This window comes from Canis lupus, chromosome 4, assembly GCF_003254725.2.
Source record: "Canis lupus dingo isolate Sandy chromosome 4, ASM325472v2, whole genome shotgun sequence".
Classification (NCBI taxonomy): Eukaryota; Metazoa; Chordata; class Mammalia; order Carnivora; family Canidae; genus Canis; species Canis lupus.
The window spans coordinates 25,327,036-25,351,962 of NC_064246.1; the positions used below are offsets into that span (position 1 = coordinate 25,327,036).

Sequence of the window (24,927 nt, forward strand, 5' to 3'; positions counted from 1 at the left end):
GTCTTTCTTTGCTGAGGTCAAAACACCTGAACTCACTGTGACAGCTACAGTAAAAACATGCACTACATCTTCTTTATTCCAACTTGTGAAGTGTGTTGACATTATGCTGCCTTTTTTTTCATGCCAAGGGAAAAAAATCTTTTTTAGTGTAAGAATAAAAATTGAACTATGTGGGTATATTGAGATAATTGTGTAAAAAGAAGACTGTTTGAATGAGTTTCAAAATGGATTATTTCTTCATTACCTAGCACTTTATAATTAACTGTTCTTTTTTTTTTATTTCAGGAAGCTGCCACTTTTGCTAGAGAGCAAGGCTTTGAGGTGAGTTAACCCACAATTGCACACTAAACAGATCCTAAAGGTTTTTTCTAGCTGATAATGAAGTTCTTTTGGACAGTGATTGATGTGCTATTATACTCTCAGAGCCTCGCAGCAGTTGCCATGGAAACTTGGCAGTCGTCATGGTTTCTTTGTTCTGCCAGCACAGTGTTATGACGCACTCTGCTAGGTCTGCACCCAACATCGCCTACAGATGTTATTTATTGAATTTTGAAAAGCCTCTTGGGAAGCCAAGAGGTTGGGCACGGTTTCAAGCTGCCTCTGCAGATATGGGGCCTGTCAGTTTGTTCAGTTAAAAAGCTACCTCATTAGCTGTATTACATTTCATAAGGATTCACTGCTAAAGCAGTGGTGGAGCAAAACTAAATAGTGAAATATAATGTCATTTAAATAATTTCACCCCTACCACATGTAGATTATCATTATGCAAATTAATTTCCAAAAGGTTGTACTTAACAGTTGTTATGAACTGATTAATCTAAATCCTGCTCATATAAACTTACTATTTTAATCTTTTTTTTTCATCTCCATCTCTCTCCTTTTTTTTTTTTTTTGGATAGCATGAAACATATATAAACCTTCTGAAACCAAATATCAATAATTGGCTTTAGTTTCCAAGACCTAATTCTGTTTTCCTAGTGGAAGTATTAGTTGTCAAGATTCAAAACTCCATGTGGTTGTTGTTGGCAAAATTAGGACAACAGACAAGACCATGATTTTATCTACGTAGTATCCATCTTCTAGTTGATTGTTAGAAAACACTGACTCTAATCTGAGCCCAGGTAACTGACACAGAATTCACAAACTGAGTTTATAAGTTTTATAAGCATCATATTTATTGAGGCAGAACTATGGAGAATGCTGTGTTCTGTACAGCAACTTGCAATGTTGCATGGTAGTAATTTTTAAAAATTAAACTGAGTAGAGCTGGAATATAGAAATTCTTTCTTTATTTACATGCTCAGTATTGTCTACCATCTAGAGAATCTGTGAGCATTGATTAGATATATCAGTAAGCTAACTTTGAACTCTTTAGAGAAAAGTGTTGTATGAATTTGTGATGGAACTATTATTTAAATGTACTAAAGACAGATTCATTATCGAGCAACAAAGTAATACATGTGCATGTTACCCATGTCATAGGACTTGACAACCAGATATAAAGCTTCCTCTTCTTGGAGGAAGACAATAGCTTGTGTTATAAGTATTCTATGAAAAAAGCTAGATCCTATGAAAAAACCATATCAGGCAGGAAAGCTTGCCTCAAAATACTTGATTATTAGAACTATGATAGCTTCTTGGGAGTTTTCTTTTTGGTTTTAATATATTCTTATAAATACAGGGTTGAGTCACATGTAGAAAGAATAAAGATTTCCAAGTATTTTTTTTATCTAATTTAAGTTTCACTTTGTAATTTCCCAAACTGGCAATTGGTATTCACAAGTAGATATACTCAGGGTAATATTCAATTTAAACATTAAATGTTTGATCATGAAAATATAAGTAAATGTTTTCAGTCATGTCTTAAAATTTCACTAATGTTAAGTTTTAATATTAACAATTGATATTCTCTTTTGTTACATCAATATTTTCCATAGATAAAAGCTAGTAAAATGTAAATTTATAGCTTGTTTTCAGTGTTACCATTAAAAAAACGTATTTTAGTTCTAGAAAATAACTGGTTTTGTATATGCTTAGAAATATAACATGTTGGGATCCCTGGGTGGCGCAGCGGTTTGGTGCCTGCCTTTGGCCCAGGGCGTGATCCTGGAGACCCAGGATCGAATCCCACGTCGGGCTCCTGGTGCATGGAGCCTGCTTCTCCCTCTGCCTAGGTCTCTGCCTTTCTCTCTCTCTCTCTCTGTGACTATCATAAATAAAATAAAATAAAATAATTTAAAAAAAAAAAAAAAAAAAAAAAGAAATATAACATGTTGCATAACAAATGATCATGATTCTGTAGTACCTGCAGATAATAATTTTTAAATAGTTTATTAAACCTAGTTCTAACTTTTATTGCCCACTTGAGCTACATGCTTTGAATATGCTTGGTTTAAATTCAGTCTTAGCAACAAACTACTTTTTCTATTTTCTACTAAGTGGCACCATATTAACCTATCCATTAGTTCTTATTTACTGATTCTAGATTTTTTTTAACCATAAATCTGCCATAATTGATTACAGCATATAAACAAAGTGATGATATTTATAATAGTATGTCTTATTACATTCTAACATAGCAAAACTACTCTTGGTGATGCTGACAGTGATATGTTAGATTAGGTAAAGCATACCATGTCTTGATGTGTCCCTTCGTGAATTCCCTAAAATACTACAAGCATTGAAGTATATATAAGAGCCGTGAGTAGAATATTTTTATTAATCCATATATGGAATGTTATCTAGAGGAATTCAATTATTTTAAAAGGTCATTAACGTTTCCTTAGCCCATTAGACAGTAATAGGAAAGCCTAAGTTTAAATTTGGTGTTTTTAAATAATCAAACAAGAATAAATCACTTTATCTTGATGGTTTAATACCTATAGAAATGTGTTAATGCTCTCAGATCTGTGACAAACTAGACAAAATCTGCATTTTATCCCTCTCAACCTTAATTTTGCCTCTAAATTGGGGCATGAATGAGGAAAGAAATGAGAAGATTAAAAAGAAAGGTGAGCATTTTTTTTCTTTCCACCAGCTCTGCTGTCCTACCCTCATTTTCTATTATAAATCCCAATCAGTTCCCAAAGCCACTGAGTATTGCCACTAGTGATATGTCTGTTAACAGACCAGTCCAAATGCCTCTAAAAATACCAGTGTTTATTCATCAGGAAATATCTTCAGTGGCATTGTTTATGATATTCTGGTTAGCTTCTCTGCAAATTTTAGATAATCTTTCTTTTAAAAAAATCTTTAATCTTTAAAATGAATTGGGCAATTTTCAGTAAGAAGAGGCAGCTTAGGAGGGCACTGGAGAATGAGATAAAAACTGGAGCTAGGCAGAGCACAAAGCAGGAGAGGATATATATATATATATATATATATATATATATATATATATATATTAGGAAATTGCATAGTGCCTGATTTAAATGACAGACCTGCTAAGAATTTAAAATGACAATTCTTGAGGTAAAAAGTTTCATGAGGCCTTTTATTATTCTGTAAAATCAGTTCAGACTGCAGTGTGTTTTTAAATCAACTTTATCTTGAACTGAACCGATTAAAGGTTTGTATTTTTAGAACCTAAATAAAAATAAGGTTACTTAAAAATGTTTCATTATGAAACCTTTTAAAAAGCTGTATTGAAAATTGATTTATTAAATAAAGAAAATATCTCCGTAAACCTAAATATAATATACTTTGTATATTCTTTGTGCAATGGACTCTGCCAAATGATGAAGATAATTCAAACCTTCTCTACTGGGTCATTTATTCAGTTTTACTCCAAGCAACGAATTTTAATTTTATTTTAGATCTCTAAGATATATTACTTCTGACCATCGAGGAAACAAAGCAGTCCTTTTCCCAACTTTCCCCCACAGCCCCTGACTCTAACCAGAGGATCCTGGACTTGAAATCTTTCTCTGACCATTGATGACTCTATCATCTCATACCACTGAGACAGGAAAGTATTGAATTGTGCTATCCAGTATGGCATCCATTAGCCACATACGACTATTTAAATTCAAATTAATTAAAATTAAATAAAATTTAAAACTCAGTTCCTAAATCTCAGTGGGCACATTTCAAGTGTACTTTGTAGTCTATGTAGCTAGGGACTACCATATTGGACTATGCATATATAGAACATATCCATCATCACAAAAATTCCATTGATCAACACTGGATAGAAAGTCCACAGAGTATTCAGGAGATATTGATTCCCAAAGTAGTCTCTGAGATTTTTCTAAGGTTCTTGTGTTCCTCACAAATACAAAGAATACAATGAATGATCACACAGAGTTTCTGGAAATAAGACACTATGTTAGGTCCTGCTGGCTAAGAGAATACAATGCTGCTTTTCTAGGTGACTGAGTCCCAAAAGAAGACCGTTTTTTTTAAAAGAGTAGGTTAACAGAAAGAGAAAGGTCATCTTTTAGCTCTCTTCATTTAATCATTTATTCATTCAGTAAATATTTACTAAGCACTAACTCTGTACCTGACACTTTGATAGACCCTGAAACAAGACAGAAATGACCAGAAAATATACTGTGAAAGAGAATGTGGGAGAGGTTTCTATGTTTTAAATACAATAGTCATGGAATGACTCTCTGAGGAAAGTAAAACTTGAAAAATATGGATATCTAGCATTGACAGAAAAAAGCAAAACAAACAACAGGGAAACAAATTTCAAACAGAGAAAACAAGAGTACACAGGCCCCCAAAGGAGAAAGAGCGTAATGTACTGTGAACTCCAAGAACTGACAAAAGGCCAATGTGACTGGAATGAAGTAAGTGAGGAGGAGGTGGTAGGAGATAAGACTGGGGACTGACACGTCATGTGAACACCATAATTATTACAGGAGTTTCTATTTGGAAAACAAAAGAATGTGATATGGTTAAGTGAGGCAATGTGTGGGAACACCACAATTGGTATTCCATAGGAATAGGTAGATTATTAACATTTGTATCATCAGCTTGTTAAAAATGGAATGAAGAGAGTGTATTCTTTAATTTGAAAGACAATGCTAAATTTAAGGTGTGTGATCACCAGTGACAATAAAAGCATAATTTAACATTTATAAAATGCTTCACAGTTGATAAAACCTTTCCAACATATCATTAATGCATTTAATACTCACACAAACCTTTTGGGAGTTAGCATGTTATGCCTTATCAGTTCAACAGATAAAAAATAGGCTCCATGACTTGTTCAAGGTCACACATAGCTAATACATCTGGAGCCAGAACCAGAGCCAGCTCTTTAAGTCTCGTACTCTTTATAAACTACACTTATTTCTTTCTCACATCCTAACATATTGGAGGAGGAGATTTGATTTCCAAATGACCTTGGAAATGAGAAATATCTTGGAAGTCAAAAATTGAGAATCACTAGGGTAATATGCAAGCCAGAATAATTAAGGGGGGCGGGGAGCAAACCTAAATACAAGATCAGCAATGATTTGTGCATGTGGCAGAAAAATTATTTCAGTTCAACATGCTATAGTTTTGTGATAACAGAAAGCACACTGCCGGAATTCAAAAAAGCAGTACAATCTGCAGATAGCATGGAATATCCGTTAAGAGTGTAATTTCTGAAGTCAGACTCTGTGGGTGCTAGCCCTGCCTGGCACTAGCACTTAGTATCTTTATGATGTTAGGAAGCTTCTTAACCTCTCTGTGACTCAGTTTATTCACCTACAGAATAAGGATATGGTATCCACCTATAGAAATTAAGTTTAGTGAGTACTTTAGAGTTACATACATGGCTCATAGCTAAATTGTATGAGCTTTCTTCTACTCCTCCCCCCTTTTCCTTTCTCTCCTCCCTTATTAGATATCATAATTGAATTCCCAATACACAAAACTCTTGAGGCCCTTTTTAGAGATTTGGGGGCAACCTCAGGATATAACAGTTTTGGAGAGTATTAAAATGATGGTCATTAGAGGAAAGAAATTAATATTTATTAACTATTTAGCATGTGCTAAATATTGCATTAAGCTCTTTCACTTACCTTCTCTTCTTTCTTCACAACAATTATGTTCAACTTTTTATTTTGAAATAATTTTACACTAAGAAAATTAGCAAAAATAGTACACTCAGCCTTCCCTAATGTAACATTTTACACAAATAAAGGTATAATTATCCAAACAAAGAAGTAAGCATTAGTATGATACCAGTAACTAAACTACAGTTTTTATTCTGATTTCACCAATTTCTCCTTAATTTCCTTTTTCTGATCCAGAATCTAATCCAGGAAAACAAATTGCATTTATCTGTTATGTCTCCTTAGTTTCTTCCTATCTGTGACAGTTTCTCATTCTTTCCTTGTTCATGATCTTGATCCAGTACTTGTCAGGGCATCTGGGTGGTTTAGTCAGTTATGCATCTGCCTTCGACTAGTGTTGTGAGTCAAGCCCTGCATTGGACTCCCTGCTCTGCAGGGAGCCTGCTTCTCCCTCTCCAGCTCCCTCTGTTTGAAATAAATAAATAAATATTTTTTAAAAAAAAGAATATTTGTCAATCATTTTATAGGATGCCCCTCAATTTGACTTTTTCAGATATTATCTGTTATTTAAGTTGAGGTTATGCATTTTTGCCAGAAATACCACATAAGTGATTTGCTCTTCTAGTGTATCGTATCAGGGACATAGATGACATCCCATGCCTTAATGTTGATGATGTTAACTTTCATCACTGGGTTAAGATGGTGTATGCCAGCTTATTTTTTGTAATATTATTGCTTTCTTATTGTATTTAATAAATATCTTGGGGGCGATATTTGAGGACTATGCAAATATCTCATTTCACCTACTAATCTGTAATGAGAAGTATCTTAGAGGAGATACTTTGAGACTATGCAAATATCCGGATTCTCTTCCAACTTTTGCCCACTAATTTTGGCATATTTCTTTCCCAATGTCATTTTTTCAAAATATTTATTTGAGAGAGAGAGCGCGCACGGAAGGGAGAGAGTCTTTAAAGCAGACTCCGCTCAGAGCATGGAGCCTGAGGCAGGGCTCAATCCCATGACCCTGAGATCACAACCTGAGCTGAAACTAAGAAAAAAAAAAAAAAGAAACTAAGAGTTAGACACTCAAATGACTGTGCCCCCAGGCATCCCCAAATGTCTTTCAACATAATTATTTTCTTAGTTTTGTAGATAAGGAAATGGACCCTCACAGAGGTTTATTTACCTCCTCAAATAGCAGAAATCCAGGTGTGTCACACTCTCAAGTCTCCTGTAATTTCATAATTCTGTTAAGTGTTAGCCCAAGTATAAGGAAGAAGAGTCTACAGAGAGATGGAGGTAGCAGCAGAACTAGAAATATGTAACTTTGAGAAGACAATGTGGAGGTTTTAAGATTCCATACTAGATGGGGATCAACTATTGAGGCCAAAGCAATGGCTTCTCAAAGACATAGTAAGAAATTTAAATTTGGTGTTCACTGACAGTGATCCCCGAGTGACAAAGGAGTTTTGTATGAACGTGGATATGGATACAACTAGAATAAAGCTTAACCATTCTGAAAAGATTTGTGTTTTATATTTGGGAAGTTTATTTCAATCTTGAATTGCCATTTTTGTAAGATTTCATTTGAGAGATAAGATAGGTTTCTTTGAGGGATGCCTCAGGGGCTCAGCAGTTTAGCACCTGCCTTCAGTCTAGGGCATAATCCTGGAGTCTTGGGATTGAGTCCTGCATCGGGCTCCCTGCGTGGAGCCTGCTTCTCCAGGCTGTGTCTCTGCCCCTCTCTCTCTCTCTCTCTCTCTCTCTCTGTGTGTCTCAGGAATAAATAAATGATCTTTAAAAAAAAAAAAAGAAGAAGAAGAAAGTTTTCTTTGATTAGATTACCAAAGCTCCCATTAAAAAATATATCTTTCCACTGGCTTGGTAAAAGACAACCATGAATTTTCATTCTTAAATAATTCCTTATAACACATTGAAGAAAGATCTCTATTTTAAAAATATCCACTACATGCAATGGTATTCTGTTCCCAAGTTGATAAAATGAAACTATGTGTTTCTGGGCTTTACCCCTTTATCTTTATTAAATAGGAACTGTACTCAATCATAAGTAAAATGCTGACAGATGTGAAACTTAAGTGTGGTAAGGAAATTGGGAAAATATATGTCAGTCATTTTAATTTAATATATATGTTTATTTGAGAGAATGAAAATATCATCATTATGTGACTTCTTTTAATTTTAATTTTCTTTTTTTTGGGGTGGGGGGGTCCTTTCAGCTGTTACTAGTCATTTCTAATAGTTTTTCCCTAAAGAATTTCTTTTCTCATATTATCAGGCTTAGTTTTGTTCTAAAATGAACAACACAAAGTGAAATACTCAGCATGTTTGAAAGGTCAGCAGCATTGTCTTACCACACATGGCTATTCTTTTCAGAAACTACGGTTGTCTAGAATCATCATGTTAGGTATAGTAGAAGCTTAGCTTCATTTATCATCTGGAATTTCTTAAGTATGTAGTGAACAAACAGCATACAAATATTTCACTAAAGATTTTCATACCTTTAAAAATATCATAGTTTCTGATGTTCTTTGTAACCATTATGATTTGTCTACCTCTGTTCTAATTAAACATCTTGATACCACTCAGATATATTTCTCCTCTGGTATGTGTTACTCTCTCCATAACTCTTTAAAACTACACAGTGATAGACTACCAGTAAAGCCCAAACTATGGATGGATTAGAGGCCCACTGAATTCAGACTTGGATTTTTAAATTATCTAAAATAGTTGAAAAGATGATTCTAAAAACCCTACTGATAATAGCTCAAGAATTAGTTTTCAAGTCGGAACATTTATGATGTAAACTTCATGTTCTATATGATCTGACAAGTAGTATCAAGTTCCTAGAATTAGTTTGGATTTTTTTTTACCTTTAATCTTTTTTTTTTTAAGATTTTATTTACTTATTCATGAGAGACACAGAGAAAGAGGCAGAGGGAGACACAGGCAGAGGGAGACACAGGCAGAGGGAGAAGCAGGCTCCCCACAGGGAGCCCAATGTGGGACTCAATCCCAGGACTCCAGGATCACGCCCTGAACCAAAGGCAGATGCTCAATCACTGAGCTACCCAGGCGTCCCTACCTTTATCTTTTTTATTTTTTTTCCTTTATCTTTTTTAAATAAAATAAAGTCTGTAGGAAACAGCATCTCTTTCTCTCATTTTAGAACTTGGAAAAATTTGGCAGTTTAGTAACATTATTTCCATTGTCAGCATAATTCTCTAAACCTCTAAAATAATTAAGTATTCCTTTTTTTTTTTTATAAATCTCTCTTTAATTAGAAATTGAAAGTTGGCTATTTGCTGATAATAAGAAATTATTGTTAATTTTTTTTTAAATACAGTAGTTATGCGGTTATGTGTAAGTCATTACCTTTCAGGGGTACATAATAAAACATTCACAAATAATATTATATTGTATCTGGGATTTGTTTCAAAATAATATGAAAGGCAAGTGGGTGAGACCGTAGATGAAATAAAATTTATCATAAATTTAAAATTGTTGCAACTTGATGGTGGTCTCTTGGAGGCTATTGCACTATTTATTTTTACATATGGTTAAAATTTTTAAATAATAACTTATAATAGGGGGTGCATATTTCTCATATTTTGAACATGACAAGCTAAATCCTTAATCTAAGTTTTGCTTTTTTGTACTAGTTATGAAAACTTTTCCCTCCTCTCTATTAATAGACTGAAGACATTAAAGAGATAGCCAGAAAGACACAAGCTCTGCCAAAGGTGAACCAGAAGAGGCAACGAATCGTGATTTTCACCCAAGGGAGAGAAGATACTATAATGGCTACAGGTACATGTGGAAATTGTATGCAAGCACAGTATAATGAAGATTAGTCATTTATAACAGAATTCTATACTCTCTTATAATTTATTTGAAAATAACACACCTTTCTTTTTTTTAACCACCTCCATGCATTTTGCTTACCCCATTACCACCCCTGTGTCTGGCAACCACCAATCTATTCTCTGTATTTATGAGTTCAGTTTTGTTTTGTTTGTTTTAGATTCCACATACAAGTAAGATCGTACAATATTTGTCTTTCTCTCTCTGAATGATTTAACTTGGCATAATGCCCTCGGGGTTCATCCATATTGTTTAAATGGCAGGATTGTCTTCTCTTTTTATGTCTGAATAGTGTGTGTGTGTGTGTGTGTGTGTGTGTGTGTGTGTGTGTGTGTTTCACATTTTCTTCATTCATCCGTCAGTGGACTATTGTCTTAGCTATTATAAATAATGCTGCAATGAGCATGGGGGTATAGATATATTTTTGAGTTAGCATATTTGTTCCTTTCAGATAAACACCCAGAAATCATATGGTAGTTCTAAAATGAATATGAAGGAAAGTTTTCTTAAATATATAAGCCTGAGGGGTGCCTGAGTGGCCCAGTCAAACATCTACCTTCAGCTCAAGTCGTGATCCCTGGGTCCTGGGATCAAACCGTGCATCAGGCTCCCTGCTTCTCCCTTTCTCCCTGCCTGTACGCGCTCGCTCTCTCTCTCTCTCTCTCTCTCTCTCTCCCTCTTTCAGTCTTTCTCTCAAGTAAATAAAATCTTTAAAATGTATGTGTGTACACACACACACACACACACACACACATACATATATTCCTGGAAAGGGTCAAAGAAAAGATTATTGTCAAATTTTGGAGAGAAGAAACCCTAGAATTCATTTATTCCAACTTTCTTACTTTAGAATTGTCAAAAGCAACATTCACAGACTTACTTAAGAAAATATCTATTTAATATTAATTCCCTGAGTGACAAATAGTGGAGTTATAGATGAAATGAGATTCATCATGAGTTAATAATTGTAGAAGCTGGTGATGGGTATATGAGGAGTGGTCATTATGTTATTACCTCCACTTGTATATATGTTTAAAATTTTCTATGATCAAAATTATAAAAAAAAAAAAACAAATAAAAGTAAAAAATAATTTCCAATCAAGAATCAGATATAGGGATGACTGAGTGGCTTAGTCAGTTGAGTGTCCACCTCTTCGTTTCAGCTTAGGTCATGATCATGGGATCCAGCCCCACATTGGGCTCCATGTTCAGCGGGGAGTCTGCTTAAGATTCTCTACCTCTACCTCTGCCCCTCTTCCCACCCATGCTTGCTCACTCTTTCTCTCTCTCTAAAATAAATAAATCTTTTTTTTTAAAAGAAATAAAAGAATCAAGAGATACTAAGTGATTTTCCCAAGATATATTGATATGTTTGCTCAGCCTTGAATTCTAGGAGGGAATTAAAGAAAGGAGGGCAATCCAATTGTATTAGCAAAGAGGATCATATAAGCAAAGGCATCAAGTACCATGTAATCTTTTATTACTGTGACAGAAAAAGCCACGCTGTTAATTTGTGCAAGAGAGAAAAGAAATGTCATGAAAAGACATCCCTGCATTGATAATAACTATCTGGATTGCTGTCTTCATATAGGATGTGGCCTGTTCCTGTCTTAGCAATGAATACTGTTTAGAAAAGTGAAAAACATGCAGACTTCTTATCTTACAGGAACTGTAGTACTGCCTTCAGATTCATAAAATGCTCTTTGGTTGCTCTTTATAGAGACATTTATTTTAAGGCTTTACATATTCCAGATATACATATTGTACAAGTGTCTTCTTCATCGTGAATTTGCACAATTTCCCCAAAGTTGAAATCTTTAAAATTAGCCCCCCGCCTCCTGTGATTCAATTTCTTTGTCAACTCATTTTGTTCTTTATTAAATCTATTAAACCATTCTTAGGAATACTTACTAGCAGGAATTTATTTGAGGAGAGACATTGGCTAATCTTTTCTCTTCCTACTATATGAAAATGAACTTAAATTAGAGGATGCACTATATCTGCAATGCATGATAAATACAAGATGGATAGAGAATCTGTTCAGTGGTGTCAGCTACAAAAGCAAACATGATAAATGTTAATGCAGTTTTGAGCCCTGGGATAAGCTATTCAGTGCACAAGCATAGCTGAATCTCTTTGCTGTGTTGTTATTCATGGCAGCCAAATAAATGTCAATAATAAAAGAGAATTAAAGATTTTCATTTCCCAGAGGCAATCCTCTAATACGGCTTGATCTTTCATTTCATTTGTAATTCGTTCTCATGTCAGGATGCAATCATTCGCCAGGCTCTGGGTGTCATGTTAAGTCATTTAATAATGATTAAGAACATAAAAATGCTTGGCCTGTGGGGCAATTCACAGAAGAGATGCCAATTTGTTATTGTTTTTCCTCCTTTGCTCTTGAATATGGATCAGCTTTTTCCCACCTCCTAGCATTAAAATACTAATGGAAGATGGGGAGGGAAAGTGTCCCTTAATTTACCATAAGTGACATTCCAGAATGGCACAAGGCAGTGCTAACACACTTTTTAAAACACTAATTAGGAATCGTTGTTCCTTAAACCTCACACTGTAGAGTATTTTTAAATGATCATTGCTAAGTTTGTGGCATTTAGCAATAATGTAACAAAATCAGTTTTCTTGGTATTTAATGCTAGAGACCTTTCTCCTTTTGAGATTTTGCGTCTATAAACCACTTTCTGTTATTTTATACATGTAGTTCTTTGAATCCCTCTTTACTAAACTGTGGATCTGAAGTCTTTAACACTTATTTTTTTGGTTGGCTCTATTTCAGTTGTGTATCCACTTTGTATATCCATCTAGCCCAGAGGTTTTGTCACATATCAACCATTGTCTCATTGCTTGCAAGCTAATTGAGTTCCAAGCTTTTTTGGGGGTGGGGGTGGAAGGTGGCAAGGAGTGCTGGAAAGTAGTAAGAGTAAGAAGCCAGAAATGACAGGCACGAAAAAAAAATATGATTTTGTATATTTTGATCCTTTTTAATAAATGTTGAATGAACCTATTAGGTAGCATGGGAGTCAGGTCAAGGAAATCATTCTTGTGTCTATAAATATAGAAAAACTTAGACTAAAGATTTGTATTACCTACTGGACAGCAACTACTAATGAGGTCTTCATGTATTAACACCTTATTATATTAACAATTACAAAAATAAATATTTTATATACATGCATATGTACATACATCCACATAATATAGATATATGTCTTTACAGAAAGTTTACATTTCTCCAACTTTCTGTACAAAACATGTCCCTAAAAATTGGAAAAAGCAATAAGATTTTTATTCTAAGTTGAAAATAATGCATTTCACACTTTGGCTCTTATGTGACACAATGAAATAGGTCCATTGAAGAATAAATTGTAGACTTTTCTGAATACTTTGAGAATTCTTTCTGGGCTGTTTGAATTGTAATTTTGCCCAAAAGGAGAAAATAGACTAGGTCAGAGGTTTTCAACTGGAAGATAGGGGCTGCCATGTCAGACAGAATCACCTAGTAGACTTTTGATAAATATAGCCCTGCCTTCATAGAAGTATGTTTACTTCAACCTGATACATCCCTGTGAAGAGGACTAGAGTATACATCCTCGAAAAGATAGATGAGAAATATGGGATGTAGAATCTGGGGGAAGGGCAGTGTAGGGTTGTGTATTTGTTGAAAAGGTAAAATAGCAATGCTGTCTATCTGCCATCTCACTTTGAGAACCACTGGATTAGGTGATTTGATGTTGCCTCAAGTTTATGCTTTTGTGGGATGATAGAAACAAAACTTTTTAGCAACTAAGTGTCTAGTACTTCAATAAGTCAAGTCTTGGTGAGTGCTTCTCTCTTTTGATAAATTACAAAGTATCATGTACTCATCTAGTATTACCAGCAATCTATGTTTATCATTTTAAATAATCATTGCATTTGATTGCTTATAATTTAAGATAGTCACATCATAGTGCCCTTGTCATTTCCTTATAAGTAAATGGGGTTATTGAAGTTACTTGTCTTCATGTTCCTGAGACCTAAAAGAAACTTGTCACTCCATTTGCTAGTTAAGTTTTCATGTTCTTTAATAATACTCAGTGCTGCACATTACTCTATAAGAAAAGGTCAATGTGCTTTGCAATCTAGTAGACATAAAGTACAGAAAATTTGGAATAGGAAATGCAACTCTAAAGGAAAACAACTTCAGCAGCTGGAAGAATAATGTCAGCACATCATCACAACTCCTACTCCTGCAATATATTGTTATAAGTCATTTTGAAAATGTTATTATACTATAGCCAAAGTAATTTTAAATGATGATCTTGTTGGCATAGTTTGGTGATGGTGTGGATAGAACAAATTAAGTAGCATTCTTTCAAAATGTCTGTGTATGACATTCATAGAAAAAAGTTCTTTGGATTTTTGAAGTATTTATTTCTTAACCAGGAATATAAGCAACTAAGTTATTAACTCATGTTCTGTTTTAGTTTTTTGTAACCACAAAAGACAAAGTCCTTTAATTAGGCAAGGAGGTAAAAAAATTTAGAATAACATATATGGAACTGTTAAATTTCTGATGAAGGAATGTCTTTGGGGAATGGTTTCTGTAGTTTAGTGATCTCAGCCCTAGCCCTGGGAGATTAGCCTAGGCAAATGTTAACTATTATAGCATTATTTTGGAAGGACCTTTAGTCACATTTATTGAGGTATAGATTACATAGAGTGAAATACACGTATGTTTTACTAAATAATCACCATAATCAAAATATAGAACATCTCGTACGGTTTGTTTTTAAGTTTTATGCATCTGAAGTTGGTATTACTAGTTATTAAGTGAACACACCTGTGTCACTACTACCAGATCAAGATAGAACACTTGTAGCACTTTAGAAGCAACTGTTATTTTGGCTTCTACTACTGACACTTAGTTCTGTCTCTTTTTGAAATAGAATCACCCAATATATAGACTTTTTCATCTTGCTCTGTCTCCATACTTTTTTGAGCGTTATCTTACTTTTTGACAACCTATGATGCTTTAGGTGCTTGTCTTTTTCCTTTTCATTCCTGGAATCAACCACTTCTTCAAGTAATCCTGGTTCCTTTAATTAGCAAACGATATTTAGAAACCCAGATCTGGGTGCTAGACATGCTCATTGCTAATTGAGGATCATTGCTTTGGGACCTTCTTAGCAAATAGATTGGCAATATATGTACGTATGATAACTCATGCATACATATCCATCTGTATTTATTTCCATATCTATCTATCTATTTATATATTTGAATTCCATGAGTTGAAACTGCTGATACCTTTGATTCTGGTCCAACAACAGAGTTCATTCTCGCCTACACCCTTTCCTTCCTTTTAACTTCTTCCTCTGTCATTGAAAGTTTTGGCTCTCATTATCTAAAATATATTTACTTATTTGTTCCATCCTAAAGTAGTTTTGAATTACTTACCCACACTCTTGTGCGCAATATATTTACTTTCTAGAGTTCACTATTTGTTTATAAAGTTCTTTTCATCTTTAGCCCTCTGATGTCCAGTCAAAATACTGTTCCAGAGTCACTTCAGATTAGTGCTTTTATTCCATCCACTTCAGTGTGTTTACGTTATTCATTTGTAATAAAGTTTGGTTTGTTTCTAAGAGTTTGTATTCCATTTTGGTTTCCTTTCATATCTAGGTTGGTTTTGTTAGTAAGTACAGTTCACCCCTCATGGTCAAGGTTCTGTGTGCTTTAACAAATGCGTAAGATCATGAAACTACCACCACATAACCACAGTTATGCTACAGAAGAGTTCCATTTTTTTACTTCTAGTTTTCTGAAGTGGTGGTACCAATTGATATGCCCACCATCAGTATATAGAATGGCTTTTATTTTTCCACATTTTCATCAGCATTTTCTACTGTCCATGTTTTTTATTTTAACCATTCTGGTGAGTATGCTCTGGTTTCTCATTGTGTCTTTCATTAGATTTTCCCTAAGTTAGTGAGGTAGAGCCCCTTTTCATTTGCTTATTAGAATTTAGATATCTTCTTTTGTAGAGTTCCTGTTGAAGTCTTTTGCCTATATTAGATTGTCTTCTTGATATATAATTCTATTAGCAGTCTGCATACAAGTCTTTTGTTAGATAAATGTATTGCAACTATATTCTCCCACCTTGTGGCTTTCCTTTTCATGCCCTTCATGGTATCTTTTGAGAAATAAAGCTCTTAATTTTAATATAGACCAGTTAATAATGTTTTTCCTTTATGGGTAATACTTTTCATATTCTTATAAAGAAAATCTTTGCATATCCCTAGCTCATTAAAAGGTTTTCCTATTGTTTTTTTTTTTCCCCTTAAAATTTATGTTACTCTTTTCATCTGCATTCACAGTCCTGGAATTAGAATTAATTTTTATATATGGTATGAGGTAGAGGGACAATTCATTTCTTTTGCCCATATGAATAACCAGTTGACCGACCATCATTTATTAAAAGGAACAACCCTTACTGCAGTAAATTGATACCTTTGTCACATTTCACATTACCTTATATCTGACAGTCTTTTTCTAGACTATTCTATTCCGTTGTTTTCTTTATCTTTATAACCAGTTTAGACTCTTATTTACTTAACTTATAATTAGTCTTTTTATTTGGTAATGCCAGACTTCCAACTTTGTTCTTCAAGCTTATCCTGGCTTTTCTTGGCCCTTTGCATTTCCGCATAAATTTTAGAATCATATTATTGTTTTCCCCCTGAAATTTCTTAATTCCTACTAAAATTTTATTGAATTGAATTATATATCGAATATCTTAGCCCATTTGGAAAGAATTGACATCTTTACAATATTGTGTCTTCCAATCCATAGAGTATTTTACTCTATTAATTTAGGTGGTCTTTAATTTTTCTCAAAATGTTATTTTTTTTTCAGTATAATGGTCTTACATATATAACTTTTATGAGATTCCCTCCCCCCCCTTTTTTTTTTTGTATTTTCTTTATGTGAGCTCTATGCCCAACATGGGGCTTGAACTCACGACCCTAAAATCATGTGTCACATGCTCTACCAACTGAACCAGCCGGGCATCCCCATTTATTATTTATTTTTTGGTACTACCCTTTTTTTTTAATTCTGAGCTCAGATCAAGTATAGAAACATTCATAGTTATAAAGATCAGTAGAAAACCTTTCCATCATTACTAATTAGTCAGAAAAACTGATTAGTCTTTTATATACACACAAATTCACCCTCCAGTCTTTTATCTATCAACAAGTCCTCAGTTATCCACTCTCACCTTTATACATACAGGTACATCATTTTTAAATGACATACTTTAAGTTTCCAATTGTGTTTTACTGGAATATGAATTTTTATACTTGCTTTGTTTCTACTTATTAATTATAATAATATGTCTGTTGATTCTTTTGGATTTTCTGTGTATATAGTGGTATCATCTATGAATAATAACAGTTTAATTTCTTCTTTCCCAATCTTTGAATTTATTTTTTATTTTTCTTACTACACTATTAGCACAGTGAAGCACAGTGACTATGAGTATAACTGAAATGGTTATAGTGAGTATCTTTGTCTCATTCCCAATCTCCCATGGAAAATCTTCAGTATTTCATCAAAAAGGATAAAGTTTACTGTAATCTCTTTATTGGTTATAGTGAGTATCTTTGTCTCATTCCCAATCTCCCGTGGAAAATCTTCAGTATTTCATCAAAAAGGATAAAGTTTGCTATAATCTCTTTATAGATACTCTTTAACAGATTAAGAAAGTTTCCTTTCATTAATAGTTTACAAAGAGTTTGGTTGTTGATGATGTTGAGGTGTTTTTAGTCATAAAGGGAGTTGAATTTTATCAAATAACTTTTCTGTACCTATTAGAGATTGCTATATGATTTTTCACCCTCCCCCTTTTTTAATGTGTGAATTACTGCTTGATTTTGGAATGGTAAACATTCCATTTTCCATACATTATCGGGATAGTCCCAGTAGAGTCATGATATTCTTTTAATATATCACTGGATTTTATCTGATTATATTTATCTCAGATTTTTGCAGTGTTATGAAAGAGTTTGTTTCTTAATTTTTCTCTCTTGTAACTTCCTTGTTAGTTTGTGCAGGAACATTCTAATAACCTTATGAAGTGAATTAGGAAGTGCCCTTTTTCTGTTTTGGGAGAGTTTTATAAGCTTGAGGTAATTTTTATGTAAATATTTGAAAGAGTTCACCCATCAAAATATCTGGGCCTAGAGAATACTTTATTGGATAGTTTTTCATTACAGATTCTTCTTTAATTGAATAGGAGTGCCCGATTTTCTATTTCTTTCTATGTCAGTTCTGATAAATTGTATTTCTCTCAGGGTTTGTATATTTCACCTAAGTACTCAAATTTAATAGCATAAAATTATTTCTAGTATTCTTCCATCTTCTTAATTACTGTAGGATCTATAGTGATGTTCCTTTTTAGATTCCTAATCTTGGAATTAAATATGTGCTCTTACGTCAGGCTCCCTGCATGGAGCCTGCTTCTTACTCTGCCTGTGTTTCTGCCTCTCTCTCTCTCCTCTCTGTGTATTCTAATGAATAAATAAATAAAATCTTTAAAAAAAAAAAAAAAGGGATCCCTGGGTGGCACAGCGGTTTGGCGTCTGCCTTTGGCCCAGGGCGCGATCCTGGAGACCCGGGATCGAGTCCCACATCGGGCTTCTGGTGCATGGAGCCTGCTTCTCCCTCTGCCTGTGTCTCTGCCTCTCTCTCACTGTGTGCCTATCATAAATTTAAAAAAATAATAAAAAAATATTAAAAAAAAATAAATGTGTGCTCTTTCTCTTTTCCTTGATCACTCTTCCTTTAAGTTTATGCTAATTTGGATTTTCAAAAGAAGTAGATGCCAAGATGAGGCTTGACACTCAAGAGATTAATGGAAGGAAACACCTATAACAGAAGATAAATTAGAAGCCTGAGGAAACAGGGAAACCTATCAAATTGTTGTACAAGTCTGACCCTTGTGTTAGCAGGACCAAAGGAAGGTTGGGCAGGAAGACACATAGATTGCAATGCAGTTAGGTTTTGACAAAGCCAGAGAGGAATCCACAAGCCAAAGTTGCCCAACAAGCAAAGTTGCCCAAAAGAATCCCATGTATCTCAAGAACAGGTCTCTATGCTACTCTGTTGTGCTCAAGGGAAACGTGGCCTCAGTATGAATGCAGTGGTGAATTTCAGACCATAGTTCCACTTGGAATATCTGAGAGGCACATTTTCATGGCCATGACAAGATTTATCAATTTTATTAGTCTTGTAAAGAACGAGGGCACCTGGGTGGCTCAGTCTGCAGTAAGCCAAGGTCATAATACCAGGGTTCTGGGACTAAGCCCCATTACCAGTTCCCTGCTTACCATGGAGTCTGCTTCTCTTGTGGAGTCGTGCTCTCTTGCTCTCCTTCTGAAATAAATAAAATCTTTTTATGAAAAGAAAAATAGCCAACCCTGTCTTTGTTGATTTTCTCCATTGAATGTTTTATTTTTTAAATTTTGCATACTTTTTCTTTATTCTATTTTCTACTTACAAAATTTCTAAATTTTGATATGTCTATTTTATTATTTTTAGTTCAAAACATTTTCTAGTTACTATTGTGATATATTCTTTAGAAGTTATTTAGGAAGTTCTGCTTAATTTATAAATATCTGGAATATATTTAGATATTTTCTAATTATCTTTTTCTGATTTTTGGTTTAACTTTATCATGGTCAGACAGAATGATTTTATTTAGTTCTTCAAAATTTGTTGAAACTTTGTCTTATTGAACATCATGTGATCAGTATTATACACATTTTTTGTGCATTTGAAAACAATATATATGTTGCCATCCCTTTTTTTTAATATACCAACATTCTTAAATATAGTCTTACTATATACAGAAAGGTCAGTTTTGTTGAGTTTGTTGTCCAGATCATTTATACTCTTGTTTAGTTTTTATCTGCTTGTTTTATCAGTTATTGAGAAATGTTTATTAAAGTGTCCTCCTATGGGGAGCCAGTTTGGCTCAGTGGTTGGGCATCTGTCTTTGGCTCAGATCATGATCCTGGGTCTTGGGATCAAGTTCTGCATCGGACTACCCACAGGGAGCTTGCTTCTCCCTCTGCCTATGTCTCTGCCTCTCTCTCTGTGTCTCTCATGAATAAATAAATAACATCTTTAAAACACAAAATAAAATAAAAATAAAGTGTCCTCTTATGATTGGGATTTTTATATATCTCGTTTTGGTTCCATCTAGTTCTGCTTTATATATTTTGAAGCTTTCATTCATGTGTAAGCTATATATATATGTATGTAAATGACGTGTATAAGTTTAGAATTTTTCTATCTTCTTGATGGATTGAACCTTTTATCATTTGGAAATATCCTCCATTACCTCTAATGATGAATATCTTTTGCATCTATTATTAGTTTAACTGCCAGTTTTATGTTGTTTTAGTGTTTGCATGGCTTTCCAATCCCTTTACTTTCAAACTTTCTGTTCTTAAATACAAGATTTTTTTTGGTAATTAGAATGCACTTTATTGTATTTTTTAAATTCATTCTATCTTTTAATTGGAGTCTATTTATATTTAATATACATTACTCATATAATTGGATTCCTATCTCACATCTTACTCTTTGTTTTCCTGTTTGTCTCACATGTTTATCTTCTTTTTTTCTTCTTTCCTGCTTCTTTTGGAATTGAACAAGGTTTTTTTTATTCATTTCCTTTTCTATTTGCTTGGCAGTTGTATATCCTTTTGATGTTTGCCCTAAAGATTACAAAAATGTATCCTTGACATATTGAAGTCAAACATAAACTATAAGGTTTGCCACTTCTCGTACAATGGAAGATCTTAGAAGATTTTAATTCCATTTAAGACCTCCAACCTTCTGTATTATTGTTGTCAGTCACCTTAATTCTACATTTTAATGCCTTGTAGTGACAAAATACTGTTATCATTTTGTGCAGTTGAATTTTACTCTTTACATTGTTGTTCTTCTCCTCCTGCATTTCCATGTTTTCATCTGAATAATTAAGAATTATTTTATCATTTTTCTTCTGCCTCCCCTTGCTTCTTTTATTATTCCACCGAGAATGTGGATTCTCTTAATTTTTGTTTGCAGATTTTTTTTTCTTTTTTTGAGAAAAGGGAAGGGAGCAAGCATGGGGGCTGCTGCAAAGTGAGAGCGGGGAGAGGGAATCCCAAGCACTCTCCATGTTCAGCACAGAGCCCAACGTAGGGCTTGATCTTAAAACCCTGAGATCATGACCTGAACTGAAAACAAAAGTGGGATGCTTAACCAATTGAGCTACCCAGGCGCTCCTGCAGTTATCTTTTATTTTGCCTTTCAATAAGTATAGAACTCTGTATTAGACGGTATATTCTTTGACTCTTTACAGTGACTTCCATAATCTTTGGATTCTTTTATTTTTGTCAAGAAGTCAGTTGTTAGGGGATCCCTGGGTGGCTCAGTGGTTTAGCGCCTGCCTTTGGCCCAGGGCGCGATCCTGGACTCCCGGGATCAAGTCCCACGTTGGGCTCCCTGTAATGGAGCCTGCTTCTCCCTCTGCCTGTGTCTCTGCCTCTCTCTGTCTTTCTATATATATCTATCGTGAATAAATAAATAAAATCTTTAAAAAAAAAAAAGAAGTCAGTTGTTAGTCTTATTCTTGCTTCTTTAGATATATTTCCACTTTCTCTGTCTGGTTTTTAGAATTTTTCTTTGACTTTAACTTTGGACTTGGTTCTGGTTTTCTTGTATTTATCCTGCAGAGTTTTTAGTACTTGGATCTGTGGTTGATGACTCTTACCAGTTTTGGAGATTTTCCAACCTTTATCTCTTTGGATACTACATTCCTCTCTTTCTAATTGGAACACCAGTTACACATATCTTAGTGACCTGGCATTTAGTTCACTATCCTCCCTTCTACTTTGTCCAATCTGCATTTCAACACCTCATTGAGTTCTTTATTTCATTAGTCACATTTTTTACTTTCTATATTATTAGATCCCTTTTTTTATTATCATCAGTTCTATACTATAATCATCTATCTTGTCATTTATTTTTTGAACATGTTATTGACAGTAATAATTTGCATATTCAAAAATTATATCTTAGTCATCTATGAGTCTTTTTTTGTCTTCTTTTGGGAAGGCCTCATGTCTTGGTTTGCCTGATATATTTTCATTAAATGCTATATATTGTCCATAATAAACTATAGCATTTCTGTTGGTGGTATTATTTTCCTATAAAAAAACAGCTAGAGGGATCCCTGGGTGGCGCAGCGGTTTGGCGCCTGCCTTTGGCCCAGGGCGCGATCCTGGAGACCCGGGATCGAATCCCACGTCAGGCTCCCGGTGCATGGAGCCTGCTTCTCCCTCTGCCTGTGTCTCTGCCTCTCTTTCTCTCTGTGACTATCATAAATTAAAAAAAAAAAAAAAACAGCTAGAGCAGATAGTTTGAGGACTGAACCAACTCCAGGTTGAGTTACAGCTTTTCTAAGGCTTTTAATTTGCCTCCACTCCTATGCTATAACTCTCCTGAAATCTCAACTGAAATTCTACAGTATTTACTAGGGCCCATACTTGATAGGTTGTTGTTGGCACCATATGAGTGCTAAAAATGCTACTCTGCCTTTTAGAGGCCTTCTGCTTAGTGTCTTGCCTTCTTGTCCTGTAACATTACAAATTTGGCAAATACCTTTCCTTCTCCTAAAGAACATGATACCTCAATTCTGACTGCCTTGGCAGCCCCAAACTCCAGTTTTTGTTTCAGCATCCTGGAGATTGTCAAAAGCTCTGTTGACTTTTCTGTCTCTTATTAAGAGCCCTTTTCCTAGATTCTCAACCTCTAACCCAGTGCCAAAAATTTACAAGTGCCCTGAGGGGGAAATCAACTTTTTAAATGTCACCCTAGCTTCTTAAGGTTTTCTACTCCCAGCAACGTTATCTTACCAAGTCTTGGCTACCTTGACAGTGCTCTCATACCTGCATTTATTTTTTTTTATTTTTATTGTATAGCTTCTCTATCTGCTTATCGTATAGGAAGTGATTTATCACAAGCTATGGCATTAGAGCCTAAATTAAAGTTCCTAGTCAATATTTTTAATTGTAAAATAGAAAAATATATGGCTCAAGAAAATTAAGTGTATTCATCTGTTATATAAGGTTCTTAGCTGATTTAGCAATACTACCATCCATAACCTACTTTGAGAATGGGTGGATGCAATAATTTACACAAGATCCCAAAGTTAGAGCCAAAAAAACTGGATCAGACCAAAAAACTCGGGCCCAAAAAAAAAGTCAAGGAGCCCAGGTGGCTCAGAGGTTTAGTGCTGCCTTCAGCCCAGAGTGTGATCTTGGAGACCTGGGATCAAGTCCTGCATTGGAGCCTGCTTCTCCCTCTGCCTGTGTCTCTGCCTTTCTCTCTCTCTCTCTCTCTCTCTCTCTTTCTCTCTCTTTCTCTCTCATAAATAAATAAATAGAATCTTAAAAAAAAAAAAATCCCAGCATCTTGAATCCCAATCCAGTCTAATCTATTCTATACTACATTGCCTCATTTATTTACAGCAGTGGTTCTCAACCAGGAGCAGTTTTTCCCTTCACTTTTGGTTGTTACAGTTGGGTGGGCAGTAGGAAATGGACAAAAGCCAAAGATGCCACTTATATATCCTGTAATATACAGGACAGCCATCAACAACAGAGATTTATCTGGCCCAAAATAACAGGAATGCCAAGATTGGGAAAACCCTGGTTTATAGCTTTTAGTGTATCTGAGAATGTATATTTAAAGGATCACTTTCTGCCTCTTCATTACACTTAACCATTAGAGCAATACCAATAGATTTTTGTATTCTAAATCTTCCTGTAGGAATACATCCAGAGACCTTTTGACTCAAGAAAATGTACGTATATGATCTAGTATATATTTGCTTAACTCTGTTTCTCAGAGCTTCAGCCATATAATCTCTAATTTTAAGACTTCTCTTCAGTTAGAATTTTTTAGAACTGGTTAAAACAGTCCCACATGGAGGTGTGTATACATATCTTATAAATGCATTATGTGTATGTGAAGGATATCTAATGATAGCTACATTTACCTACATGTTTATAGATATATATGTACACATTAAATTAAATGGTTCTTAGATAATGTATCCATCTTCTTTTAAAACTCCAAAGTCAATTTCTATAATTGAAAACTCTTGAAAATATATTATAAATGGATATTTATCTGAGAAGTATATTACCAAATGTTTTTCAGAATAATTACTGTTTTTGCCCAGTGAGTGATTTTTCTAAAATTCAGTTAGACTCCAAAATTTATTTTTCAGAACATTACAGCTTGGCGGCAGAATTTTATTTTGGCTGAAACATGGCGTGTATGTCTTTGGCTCAGATAAAAGTCTTCGGAGGTGTAGCAGAAAAATCTGATTCAGATCATTGAACAGTTAAAATTTTCTTAGGTTAAAAGAAAAAAGTGGTTGCTCATTGGACATTAAAAACTGCTTAAATGAAGACTTATCTATTGCTTTATTCCTTTAAGCCTTAGCCAAGACAGTTTATCCTAATTAAATTTCTTTAGAAGTGTACATCATTTTTTATATTCATTGACCTTTGAAGTAGCCAAAATAGAAGCCACTATTCCTAAGGATTTTCCCCTGTTGTTTAATCTTGGCCCATGAAGTTTATTTAGCTTTTTTCTGCTTCTGTTAAACTATTTTAAGTTCTTATATTCAGTGCCTTTCTGGTTTAATAAGCAATCTAAAGCCCTAAGAAAATGTCCTAATTTGTTGTCAAATTAATCATTTAGCACTTAGCCCAATATTCAATTTATTTATCTTTTTTTTTTTTTTTTTTTTTTGAGAGAGAGAGAGAGAGAGAATGCATGTGCAAGCAAATGGGAGAAGGAGAGAGGTGAGGAGAATCTTAAGCAGGCTCCACACCAGCATGGAGCCCAATACAGGGCTTAGTCTCACAACCCTGAGATCAGGACCTGAGCCAAAATCAATTCAGAC

At 34.3% G+C, this 24,927-nt stretch overlaps 1 protein-coding gene and 1 non-coding gene across 14 annotated transcripts in view; one reads left to right on the top strand and one right to left on the bottom strand.

Annotated features, from left to right (window-relative positions):
- Positions 1-24,927, top strand: part of ADK (adenosine kinase) — a 506,333-nt gene that overhangs the window by 408,761 nt on the left and 72,645 nt on the right. For all 13 annotated transcript variants that reach the window (XM_025434871.3, XM_025434878.3, XM_049108811.1 and 10 more), the window contains 2 exons: positions 286-321; positions 9,728-9,842. In XM_025434871.3, the coding sequence (XP_025290656.1) occupies positions 286-321; positions 9,728-9,842 (151 nt within the window). The remainder of the gene's footprint in view (positions 1-285; positions 322-9,727; positions 9,843-24,927) is intronic.
- On the bottom strand, positions 17,011-17,079 carry LOC112652047 (small nucleolar RNA U2-30). The gene has a single exon (XR_003131214.1). It is a non-coding gene; the product is annotated as a small nucleolar RNA U2-30 (small nucleolar RNA).